This window comes from Eschrichtius robustus, chromosome 4 (genome assembly GCF_028021215.1).
Source record: "Eschrichtius robustus isolate mEscRob2 chromosome 4, mEscRob2.pri, whole genome shotgun sequence".
NCBI lineage: Eukaryota > Metazoa > Chordata > Mammalia > Artiodactyla > Eschrichtiidae > Eschrichtius > Eschrichtius robustus.
The window spans coordinates 149,066,622-149,089,508 of NC_090827.1; the positions used below are offsets into that span (position 1 = coordinate 149,066,622).

The 22,887-nt window shown below is 44.7% G+C and overlaps 1 protein-coding gene across 1 annotated transcript in view; it reads right to left on the reverse strand.

Moving 5' to 3' along the window:
- Window positions 1–22,887, reverse strand: part of AFAP1 (actin filament associated protein 1) — a 151,713-nt gene that overhangs the window by 85,526 nt on the left and 43,300 nt on the right. Inside the window, exons 2-3 of the mRNA XM_068543488.1 lie at window positions 8,821–8,949; window positions 5,530–5,627 (exon numbers count right to left, since the gene is read on the reverse strand). Of these exons, the coding sequence (XP_068399589.1) occupies window positions 5,530–5,627; window positions 8,821–8,947 (225 nt within the window). The 5' untranslated portion in view covers window positions 8,948–8,949. The remainder of the gene's footprint in view (window positions 1–5,529; window positions 5,628–8,820; window positions 8,950–22,887) is intronic.

Here is a 22,887-nt window from a genome sequence, read left to right on the forward strand (position 1 = left end):
GATCGTGGCGATGGTTGCACAACAACGTATGTACTTTATGCCACTAAACTGGATACTTACAAGTGGTTAAAATGATAAAGTCTGTGTTATGTGTATTTTACCACAGTAAAAAAAAACGACCTGGGACTTCCCTGGTGGTCCAGTGGGTAAGACTCTGCACTCCCAGTGCAAGGGGTCTGGGTTCGATCCTTAGTCGGGGAACTAGATCCCACGTGCGTGCCGCAACTAAGGAGTCTGTGTGCTGCAACTAAGAGTCCGCGTGCCGAAACTAAGAAGTCCACAGGCTGCAACTAAAGATCCCACATGCCGCAACTAAAGATCCCGCATGCTGCAACTAAGACCTGGCGCGGCCTAAATAAATAAATAAATATTTTTTAAAAAACGACCTTGCTGTTATCTGCTGGTATAATAAGGCATCACATTTACATAAGGTCTAGCCTTAAAATAGCAAAACACTAAATTGCGTCTTCTACCCCATCTAAACACGGTGCAACCCTCTGCCGTTTAAACGATCAAATAAAAATAGAAAATGCCTTGATGGGGTATCATACAGATCATATAGAGCCCCCAAAGGGGTCTCCTCACTCTCTTCTCTCAGCCAGGAAGGTTTGAAGTCTCCCTGTCCCTAGACCCACCGTTCCTCTGAAGCGGAGGAGGGGAGGGCAAGAAGCACAATTCCCGACTGTCTGGATCAGAGCCGGCTGGTGGGCTGGGCGGTGGGGCCCGGCGGCCAATGTCAACACAGATGGGACCCATTTCCGGATGAACCGGCCGCCTTCGCAAACACTCCCTCAGCACGGGCTGCATGCTAACTAAGTACCGTCCCTTTGATAGCTGCAGAACTCTTGGTGTGAAGCAAAAACAAAAATCTGTTGAGAAGCACAGCCCTTCCCGGAAATGTTTTCATTATGCATATGCATACTTTGGCCCGCTCCCATCTCCCCTGGAAAGCTAGGGAGCCGGATGGGTCTGTAAACACGCTGCACACCGTACCTCGCTCTCAAAGGTCGAGGGAAGTTCTGAATTCCACAGAGCGCACACCCACACTCCCGCCGCCCGGCCCAAGCTCCACCAGCCACACTGAAGGGGTCGCCGGTTCGCCCAGGACCCTGGGCTGCAGCCGCATTGACTCCAAGAGCAAAAGAGAAACATGCACTATTCCCTTCCTGTACAGAAGCATCTTCAACGTTACAAGACGGACCTTTTGATGCGGCTCCTGACCTTGAGCGGCCGTCGGCACCTTCTGCTTTGTGATATGAGGAACACAAAGAAGGAGAGAAACAAGCATCATCTTCAAAAGGTTAAAGTTCAGTTTAATTAAGAGAATGTCAAAATGAGGCATTGCTGATCAATGGGTATAAAGTTTCAGTTATGCAAAATGGACACATTTTAGAGATCCACTGGATCCCTTTTTTTTTTTCTTTTACTGCTACCACCTGAGTGTAATTCACCAGCCAACCGGGGCACAGAGACCTGTCCAGTCTCTGCCACACCTGTGTGGGGGGCCCACCTGGGTGTCAGCCAGCAAGAGGGGAGCGCTGATGCCTGAGAGCGCCGCAGAGAGCCGGGTGAGGGCCCTCAGCCAGGGGTGAGCCAGGCCCGAAATGGGGGGTGAGGGGTGCCGAGCGTGCTTGGGAAAGCGGCCAGTGTGACACCGCCCTCCCGCCCCGCCTCTCGAGGGTCCAGGAAAAAAAAGGATGCCAAGAGATAGTTAACAATAGCTGCATAAAGCACTGCTCGGCACTAAAAGGGATAAAAAGATAGAAGCGGACTCATTTCTCAGAGATTGTAACCCACATAGCTGTGATAAAAGGCAGTATTCCTTCAATACATGCCATGAAAGAGTAAAAAATGCAATCGTGGTTCCAATGAGTAAGAAATAATACCTGGTTGGAGCATCCTAAGTCTTACACTAAAAACAAATCCTTCGGTCATTCACAGTTGCCTTGAGGACCGTTCCGGACTGCTCTGCAGGCCCACGGGCCCCTCGAGGTTTAACCCCCGCAGCGTGTTCCGGCCTCATCCGCGGACGACTCATCCAAATCCTATTATTCAGCCACACAGAGGGGCTTGTAATCCTCTAGTCCATCGGGGTCTTTCTCGGGTCTGTGCCTTAATTTGTGGTTCGCCCTCTGCCTGGCATAGCCTCCTACCCAATCCCACTTCTAGCCCACTACCAGCTAGTTCTCCTGGAAGTCAACGCGCCAGCAGCGAATGACCAACTGGACGGAAGCCACCTCACCAAAGGCAATTTACTGAACGACAGGCCTACTTGCTGAATAACGAATTCCCTGATAAACTACCTGGAAAATACAGCAGAGCTGTCTTAAGCCCTCTCCACTTCACTGACTCACTGAGCTGACAGATATTCTTCATTCTGTCTGTAAAATGCCCTGACGGATATCCACAAAATGCTAACCGTTCGTGGCCAATGGGCTCCTCCCCAGAGCGCCTACAAAAGAGTGCCATCGGCTGAGTCTGAACAATCACTAACAGTCAGCTTTGCTCTTTAAATTCTTACACTTATAATTACTTATTTTACTTTATTTGGTTAGCTACTACATAAATAAATCAGTGCAAAAACAAGTGCAAAAGGAGAGCCGATGATTCTCTGAGATGCTTTAGAAAGGTTCAGTCAAGACAAACTGCAAAAAAAGAAAAGACACAGTTATTCAATTAGGAGTGGTCAAGTCAGCTGTAAAAGAAGAGCAGCCCGGGTAAGATTCTAGGGACTCTAAAAATCAGATCGTTTCGCAAGTGTCTGAATTTAACTCCACTTTAAGGAAACAAAAACTGGGAATTATTAGTCCTGTATCACAGGTATGGATTATGTAGAAAAGACAGCCCGTAGCCCCACACTCAAAGGACACAGCTCTTGGCCCTACATCAAGGTCTTGGGAGTTTTATATCAAGAAACAGCATTGGCTTAGAGGCTGAGTTTGGAAAACTCTCTCGACACCCATGTTTAGGCACCAGTAGGGAGGAATTACCCACTGGTCAAACTCCTGCTCAAAAATGACTGGTTTAGATTTGAAATGTTTAAAGCACATGGTACCCCTTTTAGAATTCCTCACTTTAACCAACAGTTTTAATTAACCAGCTACCAGTTCCAACTCCACTGGTAGGACGGCTTCTTGTTCACCTTAAACCACAGCAGTTTGCCGCGCTGCAGCCAAAGATGGGCAGGAGACAAGGAGAGAAGAGGGAGAGAAAATAGTGGATGAAGCACAGACTGCATTCGAGGAAAAATCCACAGACAGGGATTGACGATTCAACGGTCAAAGATGGTACAAAACGTTGACCATCCAATGAGTACTCTTTGTTTGAAACTGGCATTGAAACTGAGATTCACTCCTCCTGGCCTGACACATCAAAGACAAGCATTTTAGTCCAGGCCGGCTGGATGGCACTGCATGTACCACTAAAGAACAGTCCATGAAATTCCTATAACCATCACTACTGTTCTGGCTGCTTCTAGAGGTTTGCGTTTCACCTTCAGTCTTGAGACACCTTTCCCAACCTGCATTGTGCTGATAAAATACAAGACACAGCGTACTGAGACAGATCATAAGGTCAGTTTAGAAAGAAAAATAAAAGTAAACCAGAGCACAAAAACCAGGAGCTTCGTGGACTACTGATTTCTCACATCTAGTTCTTTATCTTGTAGACAAACAATATATCAGTAAACAGGATTAATACTGTGATTCTGTATTATATCTAAAAACATCAAATGAGACAATGAAAAAGAGCGATAATTGAGTCACAGTTTCCACAAGAAACAGGAAGAATTTTTTTAAAAAGGAAAACAATTATTAAAAATAAGTTTATAAAGAAGGAAAAATACATAATACATAATGTTAAAAAAATAAAAACAGCGTATAAAAATCATACATTCAATACGCTTTCCACAGTGGAGAGATTAAATGTATAAAACAAAAGAAAAATAAAGCAAGCTACAAATGTGAGCTACATATGTAATTTAAATTTTTCTAGTAGCCATAGAAATTGATGAAATTGGTTTTATTAATACATCTTCTTTAACTCAATATATCTAAAATATAATTCACGTTACCAGCATACCAGAATGATGTCCATTTTTAACGCGCTCCCCGAAAAGTCTGAGAAGCACAGCCCTACAAAGTAATAGTTGGCTCTTGCGCGGGGCTTAACAGATGCAAGGCATATATTCCAAGCACTTGAGGTCCATCGACTCTTTTCATCTTCACAAGAATCGCACTAAGGGGGCACTATTATTACACTCGTTTCAGAATGAGGCATCTCAGGCACAGAGACGTGAAAGCCACAGTCTGAACTCACACAGTAAGTGTCAGAGCCGGTGCTTGGACGCAGGAACCGTGCTCCCATCCACACCCTGGACCCCGCGGCCTCCCCAGAGCCCAGCTTGGGAACAGGCTTAGGTTCCTAAGAAAACCTTCTCCCATCGGTGAGTCATGCTGGCATCAGCTTTGCTGCCATGCCTCCCCAAATAGTATTGCCGAGAAAAGGCTGGATTTGAAATCAAAAGAATACGTTACAAAAAATTGTATTTTTGCCTTTCTTACTGCCCTTGAGCAATCACATCTTCACTGGACCCACACTTCCTTTTCTGGAAAATGGAAATACACACTATTCACATGTTTAGGGGTACTTTAGGGGTTCCCTGAGGTTAGGTTGTAAGGATTAAGTGAAATTTTAAGTGAAAAAAGAGCAAGCATGATCTGTGACAGGTGGTAGGGACCCAGTAAGCACTGATTTCCTTCCGTCCCCTTTACAATGATAATTACTGAGTATCCACTGGACATCAGCCATGTGCTGGGGCCCTGCTTTCCTGCAGTTCCTTTCCTGGTAGAGAGATAATCAGATGATTCATAGAGAACGCAAATGTTAGGAAGAGAGTTGCTAAGTAACTGATTTTGCTCTAATTCTGAATAAAAGCCTAATTTCCCTGAGTAAGCAAATTAGAAAATAGCAGAAGGCAGAAAAAGCTGAATGGTCCATGAAAAATGGCATACGTTGAGTATCCCCAGATTGCGAAAATAGTAAAAGAACTCCAAAACCAATTTTGAATGCAGAAAATCAAATAAAACACACATTCCTGGACTATGTACATATTTTTCTTCTTGGGGGGAAAAAAAGAATATTTAATCCCAGAAGAAGCAATGAGCATTAAAGTTTCAGGCTAAGGCATTCAAATTCAGAGTTAACCCAGAAAGAGGGGCAAGTCCCTAGGCTCTACTGTCATTGTTTTGCCTGCTAAATCATCTGAGTTTTTTAAAATCCAACTTAAGAACAGATTTCCATGGACCTGTAGCTCCAGCAATTTTCAAAGAACCATCAGCCTCCTAAGAGAAGGCTACATTTACAGCCTCCCACTTGGCCATTACTAGCATCCAAAAAACACACTCAAAGGAGTGCCTTGGGCAAAACGTGGCCTCCTTTCTTCCAGAATTGGGCTTTTATCACCTGCCCCTGGAACCAAAAGTAACACAGGCATCTGGTGATTCTTGTGATGGTGGGACTTTAACTCACCAGCCACGGCTGCGGGATCTCTGGCAGAGGCATCTGGGGAGGGGCCGGCAGGCTGTTGGGGGTCTCTGGCTTCGTAGCATGATCTTTCACTTCAAAACCTGTACCAACCAAAGCCACAGAACTGGATGAGGAGGAGAAGGAAGATAAAGATGGCACCGCTTGCAGCTATCACCTCCTTGGCCCCATACTGAATACATCGCAAATACGTATTTATTTTCTCTAATCCTTTACAACAATCCTGCAAGGTAGGTATTCTTCTTCTCCATTCTACAGGTGAAGGATCTATGGCTGAAAAAAAAGGTTAAAGTACTTAATTGGAACGCTGACAGGTAGAAATGACGGAGCAGGCACCAAAGTCGACATCCTTTCCAACGCCAGGCAGCCTCTCAAAGGCGAGCTGCCTCTCCTGAACTTCCACTCAGGTTAGTATTGATACTTACCCACGTACTAAGGGGGCAGACGCTTTCCTGGGAATCAGTAAATCTGCATCAAGTACCCTCCTAAGGTCCGATGCTGTAACAGACATGCTTATTGTTGACAAGACTGATAATTAAGCTCATACCCTCAGGGCATCATATTCAAGTTGGGAAGACAAACATACATACAATGGACTCTAAGAAACCGTGGTGAGCACTGTACCAGTGAAGGCAGGAAAGAGGAGGAAACTACTTTAACCTGGGCACAGTGTTTTTTACATGCCAAGGACTCACCTTTCTAGATCTAGAAAAATAACCGCCCAACAATGATCACCTATGATAGGTCAAGCACGACATTGCAGGCTGGGAAAAGACAAAGACCCTGACCTGCGGACGCGACAACAAGACCGGAATTTTGGCAGAGGCCTGGAAACAATAAAAAAAGAAAAGAAAGAAAGAAAAAGAACAAATGGAAACTCTACCATCAAACAATCAGTGGCTGAGTTTTAAGCAAATTAAAGAGCTGAAGAGAAAAATCAGTGAATTGGAAAATAACATCCAGAACAAAGCATGGAGAGAAAAGGGGTTGAAACTCATTGGGCAGAGCAAGAGAGGAAGGGAAATTAAGGGAACGCAAACAGCAACGCCAGAGGCAGGAGGCCCAAACTGCAGTGTGTTCAGACCATTAGTCTGAAGTGACTGGGAAACAGGTGTACGCAGAGGAGATGAGGTCGAAAGAAATGCTACTTCTACTAGTAAAAGCAACAGTAGGAAATAACAGTCAATAGTTGCTGAGCGTCTGCCACGCATCAGGCACTGCTTGGAAATGTTTTATATGATCTCGTCAATCCGTACAACATCCCTCCGAGGTAGGTGCTACTGTCCGCCCTTCTTACAGGTGAGGAAGCTGAAGCATCGAGGGATTAAGTAACTTGCTCGAGGTCACAGACTGGGTAACGGGCAGAGACAGAAATCAAAGCCCCTTTGACTGTATAGTAGACAGGCGTGACCACACGTCATAAGGGGCCTGGGGTTGATCCACGGGCAACGGAAGATACTGAAAGGGTCCAGGCAGGGAAGCAGCAACATCATTTCAAAGTGGACTTTCATCTCCGTCTTTATCTTTTATCTCTATCTCTGTCACTGTCTCTATCTATCCTACTGGTTCTCTCTATCCTACTGCCCCTCAAACATGGTCTTCATCCTGCACTCTTACCTCAGGGATTGGTCCCACCATCCACCCGCGGCCTCACATAGCTCTCGTTCAATCTGCAGCCAGATCTTTGAACCCACTGCCCAGACTGACAAGGTGAGCTTTCTGGAATGCAAATCTAACTATGTCAAATCAAGGCTTCGTATGCTAAAACTCAACGAATTGTACATTCAAATGGGTGAAGTGCATGGTATGTGAATTATATCTCAGTGAAGCTGTTTACAATAAACCTCTACATCTCCTCCAGGTATCTCCTACCCAGCCGTCAGGATCCTAACACCATATCCTCCGAGAACTGCCCCCAGCCCCTCCCCGCCGCTCTCTCTCTCTCACTAAACTGGTTTGGACCCTCCTCTTGGGTGTTCTCTTAACACTGATGCCCTCTCCCTGCTATTCTGTCTTACCCACTGTGCACAAAAGAGTTAACACAGCAGGCCTGAGGCTGCTGTCTTTACAAGGGCTGGCATCTGGGAATGTGGCTTTCAGAAGTGTTCCCACCATGCCCTAATCGATCAGGTTGGTCTACTCTCCCTAGACTGTTTGGGCAGACAACATGATCTCATGCCAAACACCTGCTGTGATGGCGAATTCTGTGTGCCAACCTGACCGGGCTCAGGGATGCTCAGAGAGCTGGTAGAACGTTATCTCTGGGTGTTATCTGTGAGAATGTTTCTGGAAGAGATTAGCATTTGCACTGCTGAACTCAGAAGGGGATGGTCCTCCCCAGGGTGGGTGGGCGTCATCCAACCTGTTGAGGACCTGAACAGAGCAAACAGGCCGAGGAAGGGCGGGTGCACTCCCTCTGCTTGAGCCAAGTCGCCCATCTTCTCCTGCCCTCGGACGCTGGCGTTCTTAGTTCTCTGACCAGGACTTCCACCATCAGCCCCCCCTGACGCTCAGGCCTTTGGACTCGAACTGAATTACAGAACTGGCTTTCCTCAGTCTCAAGTTTGCAGAGGGCAGACTGTGGGACTTCTGAGCCTCTGTAATCACAGAAGCCAATCCCTACAACAAATCTCCTCTTTATCTCTATCTCTATCCCTCTATCCTATCGGCTCTCTTTCTCTGGGGAACCCTGACTAATAAACCGGCTTTGCTGAGAGTCTGGGATTTTGGTACGTGCCAGGCGGAGGGTGCCTATGTGACCCGCCCCCAGTAAAGTCCTTGGGCACTGAGTCTCCAGCGAGCTTCCCTGAACAGCAACGTTGCACGCAGGCTGCTGCATTTTTGTTGCTGAGGAAAGAGTGGGATCTGTATGAGCCTCGTGGGAGGAGGAGCATAGGAGCCTGTGCATGGCCCCTCCAGACTTGGCCTGAGTCTTTTCCCCTTATAATCTGGCTGTGTATCCTTACTACCTCTGTGATGAATCCCAGGCATGAGAAAGTACAGCTCCATGCTGAGTCCCGCTAGCGAACCTCCCAGTGCTGGGGTGCCCTTAGGGACCCGCCCAACACACCTACTTTAAGCCTAACTCCTTAAAGGCTTTATCTTTCTAAACCCAGAGACTAACACAGTACCTGGCACGTAGTAAGGCCTTCGATGACAGCTTGATGAATGAATACATTCATTCATGACTGTGTTTTGGAAAGATGAGAATTAAAGATGGCTTAGAGGCAAAAAGAGCCTGGAAAAAGAAAGACTAACAGTTTGAATGAGACGTACCTTTGGATGCCTGTATCCTCAGCAGGATGTCTGTGATAACTGCCTTTTTCTCCCTGACAGTTGAGGTTAGATATTCATGGTCCAGGAGTTCAAGAAAGAGACGAAGTTCAACGATTAACTCTTCCATTGCTGAAAACAAAGGAGAGAGGAAAGGTACTATGAGACGCACCAACTTGCAAATGTCAAAACACGAATGCTAAATTTTACTCAAAGCATTTCGTTTTTAGCTTGATGGTTGAATATTGTTTTCCGACAGGAAACGCAAGTTAGCTGAAACCAGGGCGTCTAAAAGATTCACGCAATATCTTCTAGACAAATGTGCTCCTCCATCACTTCTGCTCTGAGGCAGAGGTGTTCGGCTGGGAGAAGCCCCAAAGCCACGCTGCCAACAGATGGAGTCACGACCCAAGAGCCTGACAGCATCATCTGCTGTCAACTGCATGATATTAAATTTCAGTGTCAAGAAGGAGACGGGAGTTTAAAATGCCAAATAGTCTTCAGATAACTACTAGGACGTAGGAACTCAACACCCAACTCTGTGCTTTTGCAGGGCTGGCTCCCTCCCCAGGAAGACAGTGAGCACTTCACAGTTACAACAATGATGCTGGGTGCCGGGGAGGACCTCGATATAAGTTCAGGTCCTGGCTTCCATCATGTCTTTTCTTTCTGGGATTACAGCAGACTTCCCCTCTGACACCCACAAGACTGCACTATGGGGCTGATGTCAGCAATTTTTACCCCATGATGTGAACCTCTGAGTGATGCCAACACCCTTTCAGGGCGTCTGCGAGGTCAAACTATTTTCATAATATATGACATTATTCACTTTTTCCTGAGCTAATGGTGTAAATGAAGGGGTGGTTAAACTTCTGGCATCTTAGCGCAAATCAAAGCAGTGACACCAAACTATACTATACTGTATCCTTCACTTACACACTAGCAGTAAAAATAAGTAAATAAATAAAAATTTTAAAATGCTACTTTCACTTAAGAGTGTCTTTGATGAAGCAGTAAAAATCATTGGTTTCATTAGATCTCAACCCTGGAGGATACACCTTTATCACGTGCTGTGTGGTGAGGTGGGAAGTACGCATGAAGCACTTCTCTTGCAGACTCAAGTACCATGGTCGTCTAGAGAAGAAGCACGTGTACAACTGTCTGAGCTGTGAGTTACACGAAGCCACTTTTTTCATGCAGCACCAAAGAAGAAATGATAGACAAACCGCGATTATTCAGACTTGAGTATGTGACCGACATTTTCTCAATAATGAACAAAGTAAGCTTATCACGTCCAGGTAAACAATGACAGCATTTGTTGCCAATGATACAATTTGAGCTTCCACGGGAAAACAGAATTTTTGAACACGTGTATCCACCACTAGGAGCATGACAGCTTCTCAACAGAGACTTTTCTAATGAGATCAGGAATGACATTGAGGTACATGATCTCCTGGTGCATAAAGCAGTGTGTTGACATTTGGAAGCTCTACACAACTCAGGAAACCATGATGTCATAAAAGCACACGTGGGTAAAGCTCCATCTAATGTGTGTAAAATAAGCTGAAATATCTTCATGTAACAGAAAATGAGGTGTTCTTTGATACAGCGCCAGATTCCACATTGCAACTAACCTTAAGAAACTACCACTTGTTAAGTGTTGGTGTAGTATCAAAGGCTATTCACAATTTTCTGAAAAGGCACGAAAATACCCTTCTCTTTTCCAAGTACGTATCTAATGCAGTTACTTTTCGTACATATATTAATACATATCTTAAAAATCTGTCGGGTTTAAATTCTAATATGATAACTATCTACAGATACAACCACATAAATAAAAGCTCTTTGGGGGTCCTCAATATATATTTTGAGACCAAAAAGTCCTAAGCAGAAAAGTTCAAGAACCACTGGTCTATGGAATTCTTCCCAAATTTACAATTCCACAAGTCTACAACACACTCCAGAATACAAGATCCTAACTGAGGCCACCCTTTTATAACTACCAAAGCTCTCATAATCTTAGACGAGTGGGCAGAGGAATGGCAAATGAGTTCAGAGTAGGCGAGGTGTGTCCGAGGCTGTTCACTTTTCCTAATTGGGCAATTTCCTAATTTCCCCTCTACGAAATGAAGGGGCTGGATTAAGTTAGTCTTTAAGGTCTTTGTCATCAGGAGAACAACTTCCTGATGATTCTAAGTAGAAAACGATCTCATCTATACTTTAAAAATGATGGGCTGCTAGTATTATTCATAATAGCCAAAACGTGGAAACAACCCAAATGTCCACTGATGGATGAATGGATAAATAAAATGTGGTCCATCCATACAGTGATATATTATTCAGTCTTAAAAAAGGAAGAAAATCCTGACACATGCCACACCATGGATGAACCTTGAGGGCATTATGCTGAGTGAAATAAGCCAGACACGAAAGGACAAATACTGTATGCTTCCACTTCTATGAGGTCCCTAGAGTCATCAAACCCATAGAGAAAGTAGAATGGTAGGTGCCAGGCGCTGGGGCAGGGCGGGGAATGGGGAGTGAGTGTTTGTCAGGGACAGAGTTGCAGTTGGGGACGATAAAAGTTCTGGAGACGGATGGTGGTGATGTGAATGTACTTAATGACACTGAACTGTATACTCAAAAAGGTTTAAAATGGTAAATTTTATGTATATTTTACCACAATAAAAACAAAATCAACCTTGTCCAAAAATGGAAGGGCTGCTAAAAGCTATAAGCAAAAACGTTAAAAATGCTATGGGTCTATGTTAAACTTCCAGAACCCATTCTCCATCCCCATTCGTATACTCTTATCAAAAATGCTTCGCTTGCGTGTAGCCAAATCATATTTATCCTGCAGGATTTCACTTGGGTTTCACCTAGCAGCATCAAAATATCTGAAGAGGACCAAAGACTGCATGCACCTGTCCTATCTCGTCTTCAACCTGAGCCTCCCTTACAGAGCTCCCATCGGGGATGTTATGCAGACCCCTCTGGGCTGGGAGTTTATCATAACCACAGTCAGGTTCCTGCCCAGCCCATGGTCCTCAGAGAGCAGCACCCTCAGCTACAAGCTGGACTCCCGCCAGCTACGTCTACACCACCGGGCCCTGCAGGCCACCTCCTGCTCCCAGGTCATAATAGGACCACCTTAACCCAAACTGGTCCATCAGAGTCTCCTTCCTGTATATATTGCCTGGGACAGGAACTCGTAGTCAGTTGCGATCTCTTGAACTGAAGACCAGTAAACTCAGGAGCTACGGAGCTGCCATGTTTCGCCACGTATGTGCCAGCGGGTGAAAGTCATTAATAGAGGAAGAAAGAATGAAGTTAACACCCTCAGATGCTCAGAGGCAAGAGAGAGGAAGTGCCGCACAGACAGGGCACTGGATGGGTTCCTGAGACCTTCCTGGACTTGTCTCGGTTACCTGTGAACCTGGGCTGCACTGAATTCCCTGAGGTATCTGCATCCTTCTAATGAATTTTCACTTCATTGTTTATTAAGCTACTGTGTGGTTTTCTTTTCACCTGAAACTGCACCCAAAAGATTGTCAAAGCAAAGCTCTTTGCACCTCAGAAAGCAAAACATCCCCAAATCAGAGAGATGCAGTTGTTAGAAAAGTTCCTCCTTTCTAGGACCTGCATGGACTAAACAAACCACATTTTACCCTCAGCAGGCCCTTCAAACACCTAAACTCACATCCCCTCTCTCCTAGCCTTCTCTAATTCAACATCTTCCACAAGCTCCTCCCAAATCAAATCCTCCCCAGTTACTGAATTCTTTTGTCTCTTACCAGCTGTACTGATAACCGGGTACTGAGCGACCTTAAGGTTTGTTGTTTTTTTTTTCTCAATATAGCTCATCAGCTGGTTAAGAGTAGGCTTTATGCTTTGCTTGTCTCCGAGTACCTTATAGCAGCCTAGCGGTACAAGCCACGTAGAAAGCATGCAAGGATTTCTGATGAGCAAATTAATAAAGTAAGAGAACTAATATTTTCTGAGAACCTGTTGTGTGAAAGGCATCATCCTAGGCATCTACACATGACACTTTATTTAATTCTCACAATAATGCTGCAAAGACGTGATGGGCCCCCTACACGGGGGAATTAGAAGCCACGGCCCGTTTGTTTGCTTTTCTTTAAGCAAATGTTTACGTGGCAATCACAGGCATGGGACACTTCTAGTCCCTTTACACGTATGACTTCATGAGGTAGACCTCAGGAGGTAGAAACTGGTCTTATCCCCATTTTACAGGTGAAGAAACTGAGGCTCAGAGAGGTTACCTAAGGTTGCTAAGCAAATAAGTGGCTGAGCCTCTCCAGGTAATCATATGCTCACAGGCACAGGGCTGGAACGTAACAGAACGAATCTGAATGCAGTTCTGACTCCAAAGGCCCTGCTTTGACTACTTCATGATAATCACTCCATGAATTACGTTGAGATAACGCTGGCCTGGTGAGTGGCTATGGCCATTTTTAAAAAATTTTTATTGAAATGTAGATTATATATAGTTCCCTGTGCTATACAGTGGGTCCTTGTTGGTTATCTATTTTACATATAGTAGTGTACACATTTTAATCCCCAAACTACTAATTTATCCCTCCCCCCTCCTTTTCCCCTTTGGTAACCATAAGTTTGTTTTCTCTGTCTGTGAGTCTATTTCTGTTTTGGAAAAATGGGTAACTCCCCCAAATTATGTCATCCTTATAATGAGATGATCATTAGGTATCTCAGGATTGTAACGAGGCTAAAATGAGCTGATATCCATACAGAGGCAAGCATTTCACAAATGGTAGCTATTACCATTATTATAGCATATGCTCATCTTATTAGAACTTTAAGCCTTAGGATCCACAAACACAGCAAGTGGACAAGACCCATGACTTCTTGTCTTCTAAAACTAGGAAGTCCTTAAATGCCTACCTCCGCCTTAAGAAAAGCCATGAAAGACTGTTCTGTACAACTCTACGCAAATACATTTGAAACTAGGTGAAATAGACAATTTCACAGAAAAGAATGTAATTTACCAAACTGTATTTACCAAATTACAGAAAGCTTACACAGAGAAAGCAAAGAAAGGTATCAAAGAATTGTCCTCACAAAAAAAGTACCAGACCCAGATGGTTTTACAGGGGGATTGTACCAAACCTTAAACATCAAGACTACTATCAATACATAAATTGTGGGCTTCCCTGGTGGCGCAGTGGTTGAGAATCTGCCTGCTAATGCAGGGGACACGGGTTCGAGCCCTGGTCTGGGAGGATCCCACATGCTGCGGAGCGACTAGGCCCGTGAGCCACAGCTACTGAGCCTGCGCGTCTGGAGCCTGTGCTCCGCAACAAGAGAGGCCGCAATAGTGAGAGGCCCGCGCACCGCGATGAAGAGTGGCCCCCGCTCGCCGCAACTAGAGAAAGCCCTCGCACAGAAACGAAGACCCAACACAGCCAAAAATTAATTAATTAAAAAAAAAAAAATACGTGAATTGTTCCAGAAGATGGAAACAGATAAACAACTTTCCAATTCTTTCTTTTTTAGGAGTAGGTATGAAAATGATGCCTATGGGCTTCCCTGGTGGTGCAGTGGTTGAGAGTCTGCCTGCTGATGCGGGGGACGCGGGTTCGAGCCCTGGTCTGGGAGGATCCCACATGCCGCGGAGCAACTAGGCCCGTGAGCCACAACTACTGAGCCTGCGCGTCTGGAGCCTGTGCTCCGCAACAGGAGAGGCCGCGATAGTGAGAGGCCCGCGCACCGCGATGAAGAGTGGCCCCCGCTTGCCACAACTAGAGAAAGCCCTCACAGAAACGAAGACACAACACAACCAAAAATAAATAAATAAATAAATAAATTTAAAATATGGAGGAAAAAAATCATTAAAAAAAAATAATGATGCCTAAACCTAGTAGAGATAGCACAAAAAAGAAAACCAAAGACCAATCTTACTTATGTCAATGCAAAACTCCTAAATAAAATATTAGCAAACAGAAACCAACACAATACCTTAATAGCACACATGACCAAATGAAATTCATTCCAGGAATGCAAGGATGACTCCACATTACAAGATCTACTAATATATATTCACCATATTAATAGATCTAACAGGAAGATCATATGATTCTCATCATCCACAGATGATGAAAAAGCCTTCAAGAAAATTCAGTACCCATTCCTGATTTGTTTAAGTCAACACAATGGGAACTGATATGTACTTTAGTTTGATGAAATACGTGCACTAACTGTTATAGGCTGAGTGCTTGCATCCCCTCTGCCATTCTGTTGAATCCCAACCCCCAGTGTGATGGTGTGAGGAGGGGGGGGGGCCTTTGCGAGGTGACCAGGTCATGAGGGTGCAGCCCCCATGACCAGGATCAGTGTCCTTACAAAAGAGGCCCAAGAAAGCGCTCTCATCCCTTCTACCATGTGAGGACACAACGAAAAGACAGTCGTCTGCAACCTAGAAGAGGGCCTTCAACAAAACTTGGACCACGCTGGCACCCTGACCTTGGACATCCAGCCTCCAGAACCGTGAGAAATGCACTTCTGTTGTCTACAAGCCACCCTGTCTGTGGTATTTTGTTACAGCAGCCCAAACAGACTAAGACATTAACATAAAACAAAAACTGCATCTTACTTAATGAGGGAACACTGCGGGCATTCCCAGTAAGGTCGCAAACAAGTCAGGGAAGCCCATTTCCCCACCACTTCTAACACTGCACTGGAAGTATTAGCCAATGCAATTAGAAACTTCAGAATAGAAAAGAATAAAATTATCTCTATGTGCAGCTGATGTGAAAGTATACCTAGAAAACCCAAGAGAATCAATGATAAAACTACTACCAAAAAAATGTTAATAAAGTAGGATATATAAAAACTATTGCTTTTGCACGTGATTTTTATACCAAACAATAAACAGAAGGTATAAATGGAAGAGAAAATTCCATTTAAAAAAGCAATTAAGAAAGTGAAATACTTAAAATAATTTAGCAAGAAACATGTAAAACTTACAGAAGAAAAATTTTAAAACACTCCTGAAAGACAGAGAAGGAAAGTTGAACAAACGGAAAGTACCCCTTGCCTTTGAACAGAACAACTTAACATCCAAAAGATGTCACTCTTTCCGAGGTAACAGCTAAATCTAATGCAAGTCCAATAAATATATAACAAATTTTGTTTTGCTTTGTGTCTCGAACTAGATGAATTGATTCTAAAAGGTTCATAGGGAAAAATAAGGGATGCCTAAGAACAATGAAAAGGATCCAGCCATATCCCCCATTAAAACATAATATAAAGGTTCTATCATTTAAATGGTGTTATATTAATACATAAATTCCCAGTAAGATTAATAGTATAGAATAGAAAGCCCAGATATAGACCCAAATACATATAGAAATATAGCCTATGATAAAGCTAGTATCTCAAATCAGTGGGGAAAAGATGGACCTCTTGATGATTGGGGTCCGGACAACTGGTAGCCATTTGGGGGGGAAAAAAAGAAAAAGATAAAATTAAGTACATCTTACACCAGAAGAAAACACCAAAGATACCTGAGAATGTAAATGAAACCATTCCAGTCCTAGAAAAAAGAGTAGGTGAACTCCTTTGTAACCTTGGTATGGGAAAAGATTTTCTAACTCTGACTCAAACTCAGATGTAAAAGACAAGACTGACTGATGAGACTATAAGAAAATAAAAGACTGAGCATCTAGAATAAGGACCGAATTACGGACGGCGTCTCCTCCACCCGCCCTGCACAGAACTCACACAGACAGTGCATCCCATAAACTCCTGGGGCCAACGGAAAATCCCTGGCCTGCCATGCACCTGCCCTTTATGCTGACTGTCTCCAGAGGCTGGGTCCAGGGTCAGGACCCTGGAGAACTGGTTTCATAAAATCCCATCTCATCCCTCTCACTGAGGACCACTGGCTACGCTGGAGGCGCCTCAGAAAATTGCCCTGACTCCTACATTCATTCTTCTTTTCAGTGACTTCTCCTGACCTTGTGGCAGAATCTTAACTCGCCCTTGCTTATTTTTCTAGACCCCTCTTTCCACCTCCCACCCGCAGCTCTTCTGAACGACTCGGTTTCCCACACACACCAGCCTTGCTTTTGCCCTGGACCTCGGCTCGCACTGCGGCTCTCTGCGCTGTGCCTTACTTAACCCTGTGCGTCTCGTCCCCAACACACCCCACACACGTCTTTTACCAGTGACCTCTTACCTAGTTACCCTTGGAGACTCTAGGCCACCTGCATCGCCGTTCTCACCTCATGCTGTAACGAGGGGTTAATCTGTCCCTCCCTCCCTGCACCCGTCACGAGGCAGGCTGAAGTCGGGGACCACGTTTGACTTCTCTCTGTACCTAGAACGCTGAGCACACTGCCTGACACGGAAGCTCGAACACAGGAGGCACTCAGTATGCGTTTGGTGAATTAATTCACTTGCTTGTTTCTGGATCTCCATAATAGACAAAGTTCCTGAGATTTGCTTTGGGGAGAAAGTTGCAGAGAAAAATGCCATGGATCGCCCGCTCACAGTTAGTAACTGCGTCTCCTGGGATATTCTTAGAGCGTGCACATCAAAAGCGGTAAAAGAATGGTTCTGACTAGTTCACGGTCTCAGTTTGACCAGCACCTGGTCAGGGCCCTGTGCTGCTAAGGTTGCAGAGACACCGCAGGAGAGCACTCGGAAGAGGCTTAGGGGCAGGACTGCTGCGGCACTGAGCCAAGTGGCCAACACTCAGGCAAAGCGCTTGAGTATTTTCCCTTATAGGGTTGCAGTTAAGACTCTTCACGCAGACTCTTCCAAATATTTCCACAGCCTCCGCAGATAATCCAAATGGGCTGCCTACAAGTTGATCTGAGAAATCTCAGAAAAGCTGCACAGCTGTAGATGCTGTCTGGCTGGAAAGTTTCCCTCGGCTAGACTACATCTAAAATTCCTTCAAACTCTAGATGACCGCCCTTTGAGTGACCAGATGACTTTGAGCACAAACCACTAAGCTTCTTTGACTCCTGGGGCCCTTGTCTGTAACTTGGGCATAATCACAGTTCTGTGTCAGCAAGACTGCCGCGGGAGAATCCAGAAGCCACTGTGAATAAAAGCCTCTGAGTTCAGGGACATTCAATCGAGGCTAGTTTAATTTGAATCTGAAAAGAGAAAGTAAATAAGGTCTCTTCTCTACTTGTCAGGTTTCTGAACAGGACTTAGGACAAACACAGCTCGGTTTCAGCACTGACTCTGAATCTTCAAAAGCTTTATCAATATCCTAAAGGAAAGTCTGTGTCTCTAAAAAGGTAGGTGCGTACATGTACATTCTGAGTCCTGAGACTCTTTTCCCTTCTGGATTATACACAGCCAACAGGAAGTCCCCAAAGGCACTGGTATAAAAATCCACAGCACAAATTCTTTCCGGAAATTATCATGATTCTCAAAGGTCAGACTAATACAGGGATGGATGATGCAAGCCCTAATAGAAATATCGTGCTATTGTTTTGTAGAAAGTAAAAGACAAAACCTAGACCTGGACACGTTTTTTATTAATCATAATAATCTGTGTAACCTGACAACACCACAGGAACCGGATTTCCTGATTCATGAAGCCTGATTCCTAGGCTGGTGTAAGAAGACTTGACACAGAAACTCACATACCACTGTAAAGCAATTATACTCCAATAAAGATGTTAAAAAAAAAAAAAAAAAGGGGGGCTTCCCTGGTGGCGCAGTGGTTGAGAATCTGCCTGCCCATGCAGGGGACACGGGTTCGAGCCCTGGCCTGGGAAGATCCCACATGCCGCGGAGCGACTGGGCCCGTGAGCCACAATTACTGAGCCTGCGCGTCTGGAGCCTGTGCTCCGCAGCAAGAGAGGCCGCGATGGTGAGAGGCCCGCGCACCGCGATGAAGAGTGGCCCCCGCTCGCCGCAACTGGAGAAAGCCCTCGCACAGGAACGAAGACCCAACACAGCCATAAATAAATAAATAAATAAATTAATTAATTAATTAATTTTTAAAAAAAAGGATATGGAGAATGACAGCAATAGGAGGATGGAAAAGAAAAATGCAAATTGATGCTCTATTTATTGTAAGATATTTAAAATATTTACTAAAAAAAACTCGCAAAAATACCTGAGGGCATAAATTGTGGGGTATACAATGATAAGCAAAACAAACATGATCTTATATTCACGTCAGAGACACAAACAGTATGCAAATAAAAACAGCCAGAAATTACGATGGCTACTATGAAAAAAGCACCCATCAACAATTTTATGTCAAAAAAATTTGGAGTTTTTGGGGAAAATGATGCCTGAAACTAGGTGAAATAGACATTGAAATCTGGAGGTGAAATCTGGAGTTTCTGGCTCCAAATCCCTACTTCATCTCAGAGGTCCTCTGCTTTTAAGAACGGCTCTGTACGCAAAACAGCCAAAAGGTAGAAGCAACACGAGTGTCCATCAGTAGATGAATGAGTAAATGAAATGTGTTTTATCCAGACCATGAAATATGATTCAGCCTTAAAAAGGAAGGAACTTCTGACACATGTTACAACAGGGATGAACCTTGAGGACATCATGCTAAGTTAATAAGCCAGTCACAGAAGGACAAATACTGTATGACTCCACTTACATGAGGCCCCCAGAGTAGTCAAACTCCTAGAGACAGAAAGTAGGATGGTGGATGCCGGGGGCTGGGGGAGGGAGAATGGGGAGTTACCGTTTAATGGGTGCGGAGTTTCAGTCTGGGTAAGATGGAAAAGTCCTGGAGATGGATGGTGGTGACGGTCTCACAACAACATGAACACACTTAACGCCACTGAACTATATATTTCAAGATGGTTAAAATGGTAAATTTTGTTATATATATTTACTATGATTTTTTATAAATAAATTTTAAAAAAAGAATGGCTTATTTCCTGGGCTCATAAACACACAAGGGCTCCCAAGCACCCACTGAATAAAGTTTTCACCTTGTCCAGCAGTAAACCCCTTGTCAATCTGGCCCCAACGTCCTTAGAAACTCATCACCTGCCATATTCCACCTTTCGTGTTTTGGTGTGGCCTGATCCAGCTACCACCCATTTTCAGAACATTCCTCGTGTTCCCGCCTGACCTTAGCGCGCGCTTTTCTGAAACACCCGCGCCCTGGCACTCACCTTCTCTACCAACCGAGATTTCTTTAGGTGCGACCAAATGCCACCTCTTCTGCAAAGCCTTCCCAAACCAACTCAGTGGAGAGGGAATGCCCCTCATCTGTCTACTTATTTTTCAATTTGTCTATAAAACAATAAACTCCTCACTAACAAGGGACAACTGAAAAGTGAAAGAAAAAGTAAATCCAGTACTACTTATAATAATAGCATTAAGATACATGAAATACTTAAGGATAAATTTTAACAAAATAAGTGAGAGGCCTATAAACTGACAACCATGAAACGTTGCTGGAAAAATATAGTGAAGATCTAAACAAAAGGAGAGATACCATAGTCATTGATTTGAGAGATTCTCCCCCCAAATTAATCTATAGACTCAACACAATGCCAGTCAAGATCCCAGCAGCTTTTTTTTGCAAAAGTGCATTGACCGGCTGATTCTAAAATACATGAAAATGAAACAAATTAGAATAGCCAAACGCTGGGGGAGAAAAAAGAACAATGTTGGAGAACCCAAATCACCTAGTTTCAAGGCTCAGTACAACCTACAATAACCAACCAGTGTGGTTCGGCGTCAGGACAGAGGAGCGGAACAGAACAAAGTCCTGAAAGAAATCCCCACACAAGCGGCCAAATGACTGCTGACGAAGAGGCCAATTCAACAGGAGAGGACAGTCTTGGAAGAAATAGTGCTCAAGGAGTGGATCCCAACGTGGGAAAAACTGAACTCACCCCGTGCATCACACCATACACAAAAATTAACTCCAGCGGACCAGAGACGTAAACATAAGAAGTAAAACTTCAAATGCCTAGCAGAAAACAGAGGAGAAATTATTTATGACTTTGGAGTAGGCCAAGATTTCTCAGGACACCAAAAATACTCACGTAAAAGAAAACAATTAATAAATTGGACTTTTTGAGAGAAATCGTATTTGCAATGCACGTGGCTGACAGAGCACCTATATCAACACATACTTGCAATTCTGAGAATGTATACAGATAAACAATCTAATTCTTTGCCTGAAGAATCAAGCAAAGGAGCTAAATATATTTCACACACAAAAAAAGACACAAATGGCCCATACGCACATAAGAAGATGCTAACATCATTAATCATCAGGTTGATGCAAATTGAAATCACGAGGTACCCCTGTATATCCACCAGAATGGCGGGAATTGGAAGCACTGCTCATATCAAGCCTGGGCAGCAGAATCCGCACTCTCCTGTTGGGAGTCCACGAGGTACAACTTCAGGAAAGTTGGCAGTTTCTTATAAAGTTAAATGGACGTTTACTATGTGATCCAGTAATTCCCCTGCCAGATATCTACCCAGGAGAAATTACTGCGCATGTCCACACAAAAAACATCAGCAGCTTTACTCATCATAGCCCAAAACTGCACACAACCTAAAGAGCCAGTAACAAACATACTGGTAACAAATTACAAAGTATTCATACAATGGAATATTTCTTAGCAATAAAAAGAAACAAACTATCCAATGCATAACTCAGAGGAATCTCAAAAAGGAATCTAAGAGAAAGAAGCCAGACACACAAGAGGCATACTTGTATGATCCCATTTTTAAGAAATTCTAAAACCAGCAAAACTAATCTGCACTAACAGAAAGCAGATCAGTGGCTGCCTTGGTCTGAGCGGGTGACGGACACGATCCTGTCTTCTTCATGCACGGGGACTCTGGGCTGAAGGGAAGCACATCGAGGTGGGAATTAAGAGTCAGAGGGAAAAGAAAACCTAACTAGTGAAGGTGAAGTAAAATTAAACAGAAGACACTGCATATTTCATCTGATAATGCTGGATAAATGGAATTTTAAGAAAATCTAGGTAAATGGAATTTTAAGAAAAGATTCTGCCCCACAACAGCAATAAACAGGAAGTAAGAGCACTGGACTGGCTGGGTACATGGAGAGCTAATTCTGCGTTTACAAGGAAGAAAGCAGGGTTCCTCATCTTAGGCACAAACTCAGAAAGCTCTAATGAGCTGAGTTCTCTTCCTTACCATAAAGGTGCAGTGTATCTTTATTCATGAATGAGTTTTCCTTCTAATCAGAAGAAGGAACACAAACAAAGGGGAAAGGAAAGGAAGGCTGAACGTATAAACATGGTCTCGTTGAAACAACAGGCTTTACGCTCGTGTCACCGGTGAGGTAGATGAACGCAGCCCACACCGCTGGGAGGAAGCAACAAATTTCACCCCAACCAGTTCTATCTCCTTCCAGAGGTGACAAGACCCTGCTGCAGTGCAAGCCTCTCCGTTGGGCAGGGGGAGGGGAGACGTCTGGCTACATGAGTTCACAGTCCCCCTCCACCAGGCAGGGAGACAGGCCACGTGCCGCCCCTGGGTCCCCAAAGACCCGGCGAGGAAGCGAAACCCAGGCAAGGTGTGCAGGGAAGGAGACGCTTCCCGGCCCCCAGCCCTGCACGCCCCCATCACGCATCCCTCCTGCAGTCAATTTCACACAGAGGCAGCGAGGGGCTGAAGCATTTGCTAACGCGCCTGCCATCCTGCTGGCTGAATTCTCCCCACACGACAAGGGCTCCTTACCTAAAACTCTGGGTTCACAGACGTAGCCCTGGAAGCTCAGGGAGGAACAGGGACTTCCAGGCCCCAGCCCAGATGATGGCACATGCGTGCGTGTCTGGTTGCTCGACAGTGCGCTTCCTATGACACCGCCCTGCCCCTAAAGCCCCGGGGGACGGTGCTAATTCAGCCCTCGGGCACAAAAGGGGCCCTGGCACCACCTCTAAATGGAGACGCATCATTCAAAAAGACACTGAGGCCTCTCTGCTCGGAATGAAAGATCGCCCTGCCAGCCTGTGCTGCGGCCACCAGCTGCCCGGTCGGAACACCTGAGGCTCTGCAGATGTCCAGAGTGACGACTGGGACAGCGGGCTTTGTGGAGGA